Consider the following 14,021-nt stretch of genomic DNA (forward strand, 5'->3'; position numbering starts at 1 on the left):
ACACGGACGCTAAACGTCTTTCACCAAAATGTTGATTTAAAATGTGTCATTTATCGAAGGAGATTAATCATAGGGAGTACAGCTTCACAACAACAGCTAAGAATGAAAACATTCGGGAAAGCAGCACGCGCGCCTTTTCGCACCGCCCATTCCGTTGTGTGGCACTTGAAGGGTTAACCTGTACTACCAACATCTTCATTCCATCCTGTCAGATATTGTTTTGTTAGCCAACAGTCAGTGCTGCAGGTGTGTATGTTTATATAGCCTAATTACATCTTTAGGATATCAATAGCCTATGTTTGCTAAACCCTTTACTAAATGGTAGAGCTTGACCATTTGTCAAATATTTTTTAGGCAACCGTCTTGTTGAAATAGGCTAAAATAGGCCTGTGGTGTCTTGGTGTTCAAATAAAGGTCTCCTGACCGACACAATTAGCCAAGAATGCAGAAAAGAAGTAGGCCTACTAAATATTTCTAAAGTAATTAGTTTGGGAAATTATTATTTGAATGGAGGAACAGTTTATTCCCAAGAATCCTAACACGGCAGTTGTTGCAGGACGTGCGAAATGCCGAGGATATTTCCGTGAAGGAAATACATCAGTCTTCGGGGTTTGACGTGGCCGTTGAGAAAGGGTCAGATAAGGTCACGATTCTCTCAGGTTTTTTCACTTGGTCGTCAAGGAGAGTTGTCAACAAACTCAGCCCATAGTTCATAACATCTTTAAATTAAACTTGTATCTGATGAAAACCTTTCTATAGCCGTTAAAAAGACTCGATATTTTTTACTATCTCAAATTCCCTTCACTAATTTAGTAGTCTACGAGCGACATGCAAAATGACAGCAATTGCCATCTAGTGGATCAAAAGGATTATGGCGTGTCAGCTGTTCTGTTGCTAGAGTAACCAGTGTACATTGGTTAAACTCAGCTGTTTTGGAGGTGTCTTCAACGAAAGTAATGTTGCTCAAACTTCTTTTCAACAGCTGAGCCACAGTGATCATACACCAGTAAACTGTAGGGTATGACAGAGTAGGCCTGCACTAGGCCTACACAACATTTTATTCATCTAGCAGGTTGGTTTTTATCCAAAGCAACAAATAATGCTCCGTTCAGCTGGTCATGGATCAGAAGTGCGCAATTCACCAGTATTTCGGTGGTCAGAGTCAAATAACCGTATTTACTGGGCTTAAGATGGTGTCTCTACAAGATGTCTGCCACCATCTTCAACACGCCTCCAAATATAGCTAGCTCCAAACACTGGACTCAGCCAGGGTCGATCCGTGCCGGAGCGTTTGTCGGATTGTTACACCGTAAAGAATCATAACATCGCCGTGCGCTAGACTATTTCAGTCTAGACTGTCCTCGATTCAAATTGTGGTTGAATAGTCTTAGATGTCAGCCGATGTTTCTTTAAAACATAGTGTTGAAGCGATGTAGGCCAAAATAAACCGCTCCGTCGTGCAGGCTGGTATCTATGGTAACCTGATGACCGAAGAAGAAATGAATGAAGGTTGAATGTGTGAATTTACTTTGGTAATTTAAAAAGTTTCAGTAATGCTGACTAAAATAATCTACATATTCACACTACGCTTATTGTGTGTTTGTCGGTGTATTCGAAAAACTCAATGAGAAATGGGCAGGAACCACTGTAAATAACATGTTATTAGTTTCTGAGGCCTGTGCTTAATTGCAGTTAGCAAGACATCCAGAAGGGGGCGCTGTAAGACTGTCTGGTGTAGCTGTGCTGTCAGAACTCCCTCTTGATCTCTGCTTTCTGTGTATTGAATGTTCCCACTCATATCTTCTCGCTGCCATTTTATTATTCTATTACAATCCAAAGACTATGTGAAGAAAACTCGAAATGGGTTTCTATGTAAAACTCTGTTCTGAGTAAACCAATCAAGTACAGACCCTAAATGATCCCGAATGTTTACCTTCCTTATAATCATCCATGTTCTCATAGGTAGCTCACGATAGGATGCCAGTTATGAGAACACTTCCCCACAGTCCTGATCCCAAGGTTGACTACACTTCTGATTTGGGGACAAACTCATTGAGCATTTGACTTCAGATGAAAAGATCCGAGGTTCAAATCCCCTTTGGAATAAACACCTTATTTAAATATTTGAAGTGTGTGAATGAATAATAAATATGATATAAATACCTCTGATGATACCAAGATGATGTTCTGTCACCCTGGAGAAACAGCAGGCCTGAGGGTTAACCCTAACCCGAACCAACCACATAGCCTTCTGTGCATGGACTTCAGCGTTTAATAAATAACAACAACAACAGAATAGCAAACGTGTGGTTTACAGTATGTACATGCAGTCCTCGTACGTATGAACAATGATGACAAGGATCTGTATCTGTCCTTTAGTTTTGTATTTGTGTGTGCGTGTACCTCTGTCTGTGTGTATCTCTCTCTGTGTGTGTGTGTGTGTGTGTGTGTGTATGTGTGTGTATCTCTGTGTGTATCTCTCTGTGTGTGTATGTGTGTGTATCTCTCTGTGTGTATCTCTGTGTGTGTGTGTGTGTGTGTGTGTATCTGTGTGTGTGTGTAGGTGTGTGTATCTCTGTCTGTGTGTATCTCTCTCTGTGTGTGTGTGTGTGTGTGTATCTGTCTGTGTGTGTGTTAGCATCGGTCAGTGTTTCCATGACTTGCGGCTGAGCACACACTCGCAGGCCACGTTGATGCGTATGAGCCTCCAGCCCACCAGGTTCTGGAAGGTGGTGAGCGCGCGCACAAACGTGTGCGAGTTTGTGCACAGCGAGTTCCAGTGGCGTCCGTCGATGCCCCGGCAGCCCACGCGCCCGGTCCGCTCGCTGTGACACACGGTCTCGAAGAAGAACTGCTTCTTGTTGACGTTGTTGATCTTCACGTCGGGCAGGACCGTCACCTCGTTGCCCTTGATGTCCGTGGCGCGGGTCTTGTTGCCCACCCACAAGCTGATGCTCTCGCACACGTTGACTGGGCCCCTGGACTCGTGAAGCTGAGACTCCGCCCTCCTCCTGGCTCTGCCTCCAGGCCCCGCCCCCTGGCCGCCCACAGGCTCCGCCTCCGGAGGCTTGTCGCTGAAGAGGACCCGGGGCGAGCGGTAGCGCCGCTTGGCGAAGAGTTTGGGGTCGATGGTGGGGGCGGAAGTCAGACTCCGGTTAGGCTCCTCCTCTTCCTTCGGCTGCAGCTTGGAGGCAGAGAGACAGGACGCCCCTCCCGTGGTTACCATAGGGACCGCAGCCCGGGCGCCGATCACAAGGAGCAGGACCAGCGTGAACGACTTCATGGGCTTGCGACCTGGGACACGCACGCGCACACAAAAAACACATGCGCGCACACAAACATACACAGACACACACAACCACACACGTGTTTTTATACATTGGTAGAGAGTAGCGTCATCCCATAATGAGCTGGAAACACCACACTGTCAAACACTTTGTTGTCAACCATACGACTTATTGTCCTCAACAGACAGGTGGGTTCCCTAATTAGACAACTGTTTGATGCAGGGAGAGCGGAGCGCTATCATACAGACAAACAGTCTGTGACAGGGCCAACTCTCCTGATCGCTGATCACTCGACAGCTGTACTCTCTCGCTGGAAAAGACAGCTCATACGTGCTAATTAGCATCCTAGTGCATGGCCAAGATAAACATGTTTACCTCTCCATGTTGGCATGGAGATTAAGCATGTCGACTTATGTAACTTTGGATGGCATGTGTTGTTTACAGTGAAGTAATTCATGGGTGTGATTGAAGCAGCTTCACACAGGAGAGCACAGTGAGTTGAGAGTGAGTTTTCTTTACGTTGCTGCCAGTCCGATCTTTGGAGTTGGCAGAGACCTCTTGTCTGTGCTTCCAGTCATTCAAGCAGTATCACTCAGGAGGGCGTGCGTCTTGGTTGAGTATCAGTACAGCTGTGGTTCGGTTCCTAGGATCCAGTGTAGTGATGCAGGTGTGTGTACACCTGGATGAGAAACAAACTTGTGTGTGTGTGAGTGTGTGTATGCCTGTGTGTGTCCTGTGGTACGATGCCTACCTGTGCGGTGTGTCCAGGTGAAGCGCGGCCCTCTGCTGGGCTCTCAGAGGTTCTCTTCAGAACAGCTGGTGTCCCAGGCTCCAGCCATCAGCCCTGACTGGGAACCCCGCGCACCTCTCTCTGGTCTGGTCTCTCTTTGGTCTGGTCTCTCCCTGTTCCCTGGTGTGGTCTGGTCTTTTGCTGGTCTGGTCTCTCTTTGGTCTGGTCTCTCCCTGTTACCTGGGGTGGTCTGGTCTTTTGCTGGTCTGGTCTCTCTTTGGTCTGGTCTCTCCCTGTTACCTGGTGGGGTATGGTGTCTCCCTGGTCTGCTCTCTCTCTGGTCTGGTCTGGTCTCTCCCTGCTACCTGGTCTGGTCTCTCCCTGCTACCTGGTCTGGTTTCTCCCTGCTAACTGGTCCGGTCTCTCCCTGCTACCTGGTCTGGTCTCTCCCTGCTACCTGGTCTTGTCTGGTCTGGTGTCTCCCTGGCCTGGTCTTTCTTTGGTCTGATCTCTCTCTGGTCTATCCCTGTTACCAGATCTGGCCTCTCTCTGGTCTGGTGTCCCCGAATCCCACTGCAGCCCTCAGCTAAGCTCCACTCTCTGAAGAGTCTCCTTCTGTCCCGCCCCGTCCTGTCTCTCCCTTGTGTCTCTAGCTTGTGTCTCTCTCTTCAGTCTCCTCTGTTCCCTGTCAGCTGATCTCTCCTGTGTCTCTCAGGCCTGCTCTGCTGAGTTCAGCTCAGCATCCTAACAGGTAGTCTCTTCACAGAGTGTCATGGCAGAATTACGAGAGAGAGGGAGAGAGAGAGAAGGAGAGGGGGAGGGAAAGGGGGAAAGAGAGGGAGAGGGGAGAAACACAGAGACCATGAACCAGCTTGTGGGAACGTCATGTATACACATTCTCAAGTGAGAGAAATGACCAGTGAGTGTCTCATATCCTCCTGAGACAGCAATTCATCCATCCATGCTGCCCTTTGTGTTTATATACTTTGTCCAGTTGAGAGGAGATCTGCGGCCTTCTAATGAAGACCTCAGTTTTAGTCACGTGATTGTAGTTAGTTGCAAAAGTATAACAAATAAGAACTGTTGTGACATATCTTCCCGTAAAATATGTTTAAACATTTATGTTATGTAAAAAGTAAACATTTAAAAGTCCCCCCCACCCCTCCCCCAATCTCCGGAGGAAACGTCAGAAACATAAACTAGCAAACGTTTGTGTTCTGCCGAGCCATTCAGATTTAGGCTGAGTCAGGCTAATTGCAGGATGGAATGAGCGCAATGCTGGACCACCCAGCACCGGTGGCCTTCTCTAAGGTCCTGTGGCCTCCAACAGCAGTGATGTGAGGACAGTCTTAGGAAATGTGGCCAGAGAGAGAAGGAGAGTGAGAGAGGGGGTAGAGGGGGGAGAGAGAGAAAGAGAGGGGGAGGGGACAGAGAGAGGGGGACGGGGAGGGGGAAGGGGGGGAGAGAGGGCGGAGGGACAGGAGAAAGAGAGAGAGCGAGAGAGAGGAGAAAGGGAGACGGACAGAGGACGAATGGAAAGAGAGAGATGTATAGCCCACAGCAGAGCCTTCATCTCTCCAACACCTCGTTAGTGTCAGAGCGTGACCGTGGTGGTCTCAGTTCAGGATGATGTACGACCGCAGACGGCCCAGACCCCAGACGGACACTCATGCTCACAGTCCCGCAGCACAGACTGGGGACGGGTACAGCTCGGTGGTTAAGAGTGTTTGACCGTAGTTCCCCAGTTCAAATCCTCCTGTGTCACTTTGGGTTAAACCGTTGGACCAGAAGTGCACAGTTCTAACAAGATTTCTGTGGTTGTTGCCAAGGAACGGTCTGTATGGTTGTACAGTTGTCTAGTGCAACAATAACACTGTGACGTAATGACAGGATACTTTACACTGTCAGCGTAGATCCTGGGCTGTTCCCTCTGGTCTCTGCACAGGCCTGGCCCAGGTATTTACATGCTCTCCTGGTTCAGAACAGCCCACCCACAGCCGCTGACCCACAACTCATTAGCTCTAATGAAGACTCCCTTTAACCAGATCCACCAGATCCACCAGCCGTGACGGACAGGCAGACACACACAGTCCACCGTCTGCAGCATGGGAATCATCGCCTCCCTCTCTCCCTTCCTCCCTCCCACCCTCTCTCCCTCTCACCCTCCCACCCTCTCTCACTATCTCCCTCTCTCCCTCTCTCCCTCTCTCCCTCCCTCAATCCCCCCTCCCTCCCTCCCTCTCTCCATCCCTCCCTCAATCCCCCCTCCCTCCCTCTCTCCATCCCTCCCTCAATCCCCCCTCAATCCCCCCTCCTTCCCTCCCTCTCTTTCTCTCTTTCTCTCTTTCTCTCTTTCTCTCTCTCTCTCACACTCTCCCTCCTTCTCTTCCTCCTTCGCTCTCTCTCTCTCCCCTTCCCTCCTTTTCCCCCTACCTCCCTCTATCCACCCTCCCCTCTCCCCCCCTAACAATGTCCAAGCTTCATTCACGTGGTGAAAGTCACACGCTGGCCCTGGTAACCCGAGCCTGGCGGTCCGAGCCATGTGGATCTGAGGTGGCTGATCTCAGGGCCACCTCTGGGCTCCCAAAGACCCGCTGCTCGCTGTGGTTGTGGGGGCATTCGTGCGAAGCCACTCTGGTGAATGAAGCAGAGTCTTTGTGCTGGATGGAATCCTGCGTGACTCCTGGTGGATGAGCTTGGCAGGTACTGAGAGACAGATAGGGTTGTTAGTTTAGGAGCTGCCTTCAGTACACAAACTACACACTACAGAACAACCCTCAGTCAAACATCATACACCTCGCTGAAGGACTGTTTAGTTTATATGTGTGTTTGCATAAACTCTGTGTGCGTGTGTGTGTGTCAAGACTATTGACAAACACATATTTGCTTGCAATTTTTTTTTCTCTTCTCTAACACACACACTTTTTATTGACATATAGTACACACACACACCTATGTAAACACACATCATGAACTGGTGTGGGAGACGGATGCCCTAATTAGTCTTTCCTGTCCAAACTGTGGGCTGCTTCCTGTAAACGTTATTATAGTACAGCTGGTGAATGACACATTTTCAACAGGTGAAGACTTTCACAACTGATTCACACTGTTGTGTATTTTGTCTGACTGTGTGTAGTGTTTATATGCAATCCCATAACTCAGACCTCGAAGATAGTGCATGACGCTTACAGACTCTCTGATTGGGTCCACTAGATGTTTATTGTTTTGTGTAACTTTGTTGTGAAATTTACATTTTGACATATTTATTTCTCACTTAGGACACACACATAGTCCAGGATATTGTATGTGTTGGTAGGATGTCCACACATTCCATCTCACAGCAGGTGGACAGTGCACACACTCCAGAACTCTCTCAGCATTCTAGAGGACAGCTCACACACTCCAGAACTCTCTCAGCATTCTAGAGGACAGCTCACACACTCCAGAACTCTCTCAGCATTCTAGAGGACAGCTCACACACTCCAGAACTCTCTCAGCATTCTAGAGGACAGCTCACACACTCCAGAACTCTCTCGGCATTCTAGAGGACAGCTCACACACTCCAGAACTCTCTCGGCATTCTAGAGGACAGCTCACACACTCCAGAACTCTCTCGGCATTCTAGAGGACAGCTCACACACTCCAGAACTCTCTCGGCATTCTAGAGGACAGCTCACACACTCCAGAACTCTCTCGGCATTCTAGAGGACAGCTCACACACTCCAGAACTCTCTCAGCATTCTAGAGGACAGCTCACACACTCCAGAACTCTCTCAGCATTCTAGAGGACAGCTCACACACTCCAGAACTCTCTCAGCATTCTAGAGGACAGCTCACACACTCCAGAACACTCTCAGCATTAGCTGAACGTCTTCTGTGTTACGACTGTTGAATCACTGTCAATTTCATAGAATGGGTTAGGGTTAGCTGTATGATTAAGATATGGGGCTTTCCTTGTTGGCCCTGCTTAACATTAGCTAGAGTTCAACACCCAGTCAATTCAACTGAACTCTTTGTATAAGACAGGAAATCATCTTGTCTTCTTAATCTTTAGGCTATTAGAAATGATAACTGTAACCAAGTTGTACATTAATTCATTTATTGGCAGCTGCACTGTCTAACAAAATTTAAACAAGTTTTGTTCCTAAATTAACAAATTACAGAGCCGTGGTCGATCCAGGTTCAAATTCCACCCCTTCCTCTCCTGGCATTAAAACAAACTCTCAGTTCCTCAGCACTCTTAGAATGCATTTATCTACAAAACTAAGTTTAAATAGTTTGTTCTCAAGAGACCTTTAACTACAAGTAAACAAAAGACAAATGATTAGTGATATCTGACTGAAACTGACTGTAGTTTATTTAATGTGTGTGGAGGACTTTAAGAGAGCAATACATAATACATTTTTTGTTATTGTACTAAGTTCTTATCCGATGGGCTCCCAAAATGGTTTTAGTTGGACGGAGGAATACAGGCTTTCAAACAATTAAACTTCAATTTATTTTAAACTCCTGTGAGAGTTGAACCTCGTCATCTCTGACAATTTAGCTAGGATCTCCCTGAAGGGCCCTTAGAAACTGGCAAGACATTTATGACACTATGAAAGGGGTTCTACAAATCCAGTTTGATCGGATTTAAACCAATGAAAGTCACTTTCCGTGTGGAACTTTGCCACAAGCGATTAAAATCGCAATAAACATTGTGATAAAAATTGCGATAAAAATCCAGTTCACCAAGTAAGAGAACTTGACCGTCCCAAAGGGTCCACTGCTCAACAACATGCAATGTTTTTGTCAGGAAGGACTGAGCCAACACTCACAACTCCATCATCCGTAACTGAGCGACCATGAAAATGTCTTGTATCGCTGTGCCAACCCAGACTAAACATCTCTTTGTGGATGTGTTGAAGTGTGGGTCGTTGTATTCAGCCGTAAAACTGCAGAGCCGTCATGGTTTCACCCTATTTTATCATCTTGAGTTTATGAGATTGATACTGTAGGTAAAATGTATGCTGTAATGTATCAACGTAGCACGAGTTTAGAATGCAGCCATGCGATTAGATCTCTCGTCTGGTTGTGTTCCTAGTGCAGCTCTTCTCGCCGAAAGTGTTGATTTATATTATGTCTCTTGGCACACATACAACTGCCTTCAGATCCTCTAAATATTGAAATTAGCTCCCAAGGTTTAACCGTGTACATCTACTGGTGTGGAACATCAATGGTGATTGCCCCCTCACACAAGTCAAATAAACGGGTCTGAACTCTAAACTGAGAGATATACAGCCTTGTCAAGAATCGCAATTTTCTCAGGACCCGGTGTTTGTCACCACCCTCCAAACTGTGTGTCTTTGCAAAACCAAAGATTATTTATAGGCTAGCCTATTCACTATTTATACGTCATTTCGGATAAAAGCGTCTGCTATATGGGGAGAAAAAAACTTTAGACCGTACACAAGGTATTTATGGTGGCAGTTTCATGCCAAAATACTAAATTGCAGTAAATTGTGTCTAAACCTTGTAGTTTAAGCCTGGTTTATGCTTCAATGTCAAGAGCGTCTGTGTAGGGTTAGTTGACGCGGCAGAGAGCCGCACAGGCCGCAGAGCAAGGCAGCACAGGCAGCACAGGGCCGCAGAGCAAGGCAGCACAGGCAGCACAGGCCGCAGACCAAGGCAGCACAGGCAGCACAGGCTATGTGCACCAGCTCAAAAATCTCGAAGTGCGTAGCTACGCGGACGCAGACCGCAGAGCCGCACAAACGATGATTTGGTTGGATGGCGGAGGGAGGAGTTACACAGAGTTGGGATTTCTGGCTAAATTTGAAATGCATCTCTTCGTCCATGTTCGCATCTGCCGAAACAAGCACACTGCACTTTTATCTACCACGTCGGCCTAAATAAATAGTCATGACAAAATCCCTATATATATATATATATATGATGGGAGGGGTTAACACTGATATTGCGGTATGTATGTAGTTGCAGTGTACTGTAATCAGAAGCAGCTTGTGTGTCCTGGTCCAGTTGAAGTGCAGGGCTGTGTGTATCTCAGCTCCTCGTGACTGTACAGAGGACCTGTTCTCTGAGACCCACGTTGTCTCTACTTCCTGTGGTATAAAGGAAGTTCTACCACGCGCCCCCGTCACCCTCTTTGTGAGTTTAGACCCACGCGGACGAAACGCCTGATGCAGAATGGGCTGTCGAGGAGGGAACATAGCATGAATCCATTGTTAATTTAAAAAAAAACATATGTATATCATACTTTTATAGTAGACTACATTTTAACCTTAAGGAGGGGAAGATTACAGGTCTGCACAGGTTGTCCAGCACTGCTCCTAACAGGCCAGGCAGAGGGGTATCAGACGAGGACAGAGACTTTACAAACTCATTCATGTTAGACCAGACACCTCAGACATCCTCATGTTCTAGAAAGATCTGAAGGGCGAATCACCTCACAACAGCTTTGTTGATGGTGGGGGCTGACTGACGTATACCACTGCCTTCAGGTCCTCTAAATATTGAAATTAGCTCCCAAGGTTTAACCGTGTACATCTACTAGTGTGGAACATCAATGGTGATTGCCCCCTCACACAAGTCAAATAAACGGATCTGAACTCTGAAACGAGAGATATACACCCATCTCAAGAATCGCAATTTTCTCAGGAACCGGCGTTTGTCAGCACCCTCCGAGCTGTGTGTCTCTCCAAACCGGAGATTATTATTAGGCTAGTTTATTCACTATTTGTACGTAATCTAGGATAAAAGCGTCTGCTATACGGGGGTAAAAACAGGCACAGGTGTGTTGGTGGGGACTTGTGTGAACAGCTGGGGTTCAGGGGAGGAGTGTTGTGTGGTTCAGGCACCAGGGGTAGCAGTGGGCTATGTGAGAGAACATCTGGAGGGAGGTTTTTTTTCTCCAGCTCATTACCAGGTCATTACAGCTGGAAATATTTTATGTCTGACACAATTGTTGATTTGTTGATTTGTGTTTTTGGCGGGCTGCACATAGATTTCTGCTGAGAAAGTCCGAAATATCATAAGAGAAAGAGAAGGGGGAGGGCAGGAAAGAGAGGAGGAGAAGGATAATATGGTGGAGGGGAGTTAGAGGAGGAGAAAGAGGAGGTGGGGGAGGAGGAAGAGGAGAAGGAGGAGTGATTCCTGGGTATGGTGAGAAAGCACAAACCAGTGAGAGAAAGGGTTCAGGCTCAACACCAATAAGCAGCCATTCCAAGAATTGAAAACAAAGCCTTGGACAGACTGTATCTGACTTGACTCTAACCATGAAGCAGAATTATAGACACCAGTATAATAAAAGATGAAAGTACCACTACAATTACTGAATTTGGAGTTATACCATAGTTTGTTAGCATAATATGGTTAAAAAGTGTCTGTAGGGTTCAGAGTTAATTGTTCCCAGTGAGGACATTGACTCAGTGACACTGGGTTCCCAGTGTGGTGTAGTGAGGTTTGAAGTGAAGGGGTCACGCAGTCTAGTGTGGTTTGAAGTGAAGGGGTCACGCAGTCTAGTGTGGTTTGAAGTGAAGGGGTCACGCAGTCTAGTGTGGTTTGAAGTGAAGGGGTCACGCAGTCTAGTGTGGTTTGAAGTGAAGGGGTCACGCAGTCTAGTGTGGTTTGAAGTGAAGGGGTCACGCAGTCTAGTGTGGGTGTGAACAGTTCCCCTCTTGAGGAGAATGGGAAAGGGCTGGGTCTAGTCTAACAATTCACGACCGGGTCTAATCCTACTGTTGAAGTCCTCTCAAACTTCTTTAAGTTCTTCCATTGAAGTTCTTATTTTGTTTAGTTTGTTAGTCCTCGCCTAGCTTCCCCATGTTCCTCGCCTCCTTTCAGTAAGATACACTCTTATACAGTCTGATAGGGGATAAGTAAAGCATTTGACTACAGTTAAGAAGTTGCAGGTTCAAATCCCATTTGTACATTTGCTTCGTATTATATCAGCGAACGGATGTTTTGAAACAGTCTTTTTTGTTCCCCTGTGAAGATCTCGCTACACCCAATCTCCGCAGACACACTCAAAAAACACACAACTTTGTGAACCTGGCAGTAGAGCAAGCGTCGCAGCGCGATCACACGGCACCGAGAACAGGTTGATCCGAAACACACTCCACTCACTCCATGCAAACAGCTCCCTGGGTCTGACCGACGAGAGACTGTCCCATCCCCTCGAGGCAGAGCTCACAGGGTGAAACCAGACCCAAGATGAAGCCACCGACCTGATCTCTCTGCAGTCATCCACGCGCCAGCGGGGTGCTCTGGGAACAGCTGAAGGGTATTCCAGAATGCCTCTTATTCCACAGGATCAGAAGAAAATAGTGTGCTGGTTCTGTGTGTTCTCCTTCAGAGGTTTCGCTCGGACTCCGGCACTTGTTTGAAAAGTGATGGCTGTTAGAGTTGGCGAGAGTCCTTCGGACTGCATGGCTTTCAGTTGAGGGAAGCCACGGGTCCTAGTGCCTGCCATGTTCACTCCAAATGACCGCATCTGGCAGAGAAGTGCTGGGAAGGAGGATGGTGATACTGTGGGTGTCGATCATCAAGTGTTTGATGGCATTGAGTTACGGGGACATGGATTGGATTTAAAGTGAAGCACATGCCATTTTGTTTTCCTCCTTCTCAACTATCCTCATTTTCCACCCGACCAGGAAGTTGTTGTCATTGAGGTGAAAGTTGCAGAGGATGAGAAAGGAGAATGACTACAATGACTGGCATTTTCACACAAGGTTTCTCTGGCTTCACAGATTGGAGTGTGTGTTTTTGGGGGAGTGTGGTTTGTGTGCTTGTTTTGGAATGGGGATGGATGTGGTGTGTTTGTGTGTGTATGTGTTGGAGTGGGGTGTGGGTGTGGGTAAGGTTTGTGGTGTGTGTTTGTGTGTGTAGGAGTGGTGTGTGTGTGTTTGTGTGGGAGTGGGGTTGGGTGTGTGATAGTTGGGGGTTGCAAGACTCCTGTTCCTCAATTGTTAAAGAGTTTTTTTATCTAGTTTTGTTATCATCATGAGGGGCTGTGTTTCTTTCCCCTCCAGATGTTTATGAGATCATTGAGATGGATGTTTATACAGTTCAGACCCTTTCCAGGGGTAATGGAGAACTTGGGTCTTTTCTCTGTTACATGACTGAACACTTGGAACGTTCAGATGCGTTCCCTTTACGTGAGCTTCTGTCTCTGCAGAGCTGTCTTACACAATGCAGTGCCTCCTCCGCTCTCCTCCTCTCTCCTCCTCTTCTCTCCTCCTCCTCGCCTTCTCTGTTCACCTCAACCTCCTCTACCTCCTCCCGCTCTCTCTTCCCCCTCCTCCTCCTCTCTCCTCTGCTCGATACCTCTTCCTCCTCTCCCCTCCTCTCTCCTCCTCCTCCTCCTCTCTCCTCCTCTCTCCTCCCCCTCTGTCCTCCTCTGCTTTCTAACTCCTCTTTTTTCTACCTCCTCCTCTGCTCTCTTCTCCTCCTCTTCCTCGCTTCTCTTCCTCTTCTCCTCCTCTACCACCTTCCCCTCTTCCTCCATAAATCTAAACCGCGTTTTTAAGAACTCACACAAATGAGAATGTACCAGCTCATATCCCTCTGTGACATTTGATTCCCATGTGTTTGTGTTTTGCCTCTAAAGACCGTCTGGTTCCCAAGGTCCTGAAATTGCTTCCCATTTGCAGTGGTTGTCTGCACCCGTGCAATCTTGGAGTAGGGTTACTGTGAGGCTTGCTGCCCTGGCTTCTGGGCCAGTGACCTGCTCAAACACCCCTGGTGTTAATGGGCCCATGGTAACATGTCAATTTACCTTCAGGATGGAGAGGAAGAAGGATAAATCAGTCCAGGTGGTGGTTCTTTTTCCATCTCTCACTTTCTGGGGTTCTCTCTCTCTCTCTCTCTCTCTCTCTCTCTGGTTCTTTCCCTCTCTCTCAGGTTCTCTCTGTTTCTCTCTCTCTCTGGTTCTCTCTGGTTCTCTCTCTCTCTGGTTGTCTTTGGTTCTCTCTGGTTTTCTCTGGTTCTCTCTCTAGTTCTCTCTC

At 47.3% G+C, this 14,021-nt stretch overlaps 1 protein-coding gene across 1 annotated transcript; it reads right to left on the bottom strand.

Moving 5' to 3' along the window:
- Positions 1-2,269: 2,269 nt before the first annotated feature.
- ngfb (nerve growth factor b (beta polypeptide)) lies at positions 2,270-4,757 on the bottom strand. Its single transcript, XM_084706364.1, has 2 exons — positions 4,039-4,757; positions 2,270-3,294 (listed from the first exon to the last, which is right to left on the bottom strand). The coding sequence occupies exon 2, from the start codon at positions 3,281-3,283 to the stop codon at positions 2,645-2,647; it is 639 nt and encodes a 212-aa protein (XP_084562490.1). The 5' UTR covers positions 3,284-3,294; positions 4,039-4,757; the 3' UTR covers positions 2,270-2,644.
- Positions 4,758-14,021: the final 9,264 nt, after the last annotated feature.

Source organism: Hypomesus nipponensis, chromosome 9 (genome assembly GCF_054491055.1).
Source record: "Hypomesus nipponensis isolate SF chromosome 9, ASM5449105v1, whole genome shotgun sequence".
Lineage (NCBI taxonomy): Eukaryota > Metazoa > Chordata > Actinopteri > Osmeriformes > Osmeridae > Hypomesus > Hypomesus nipponensis.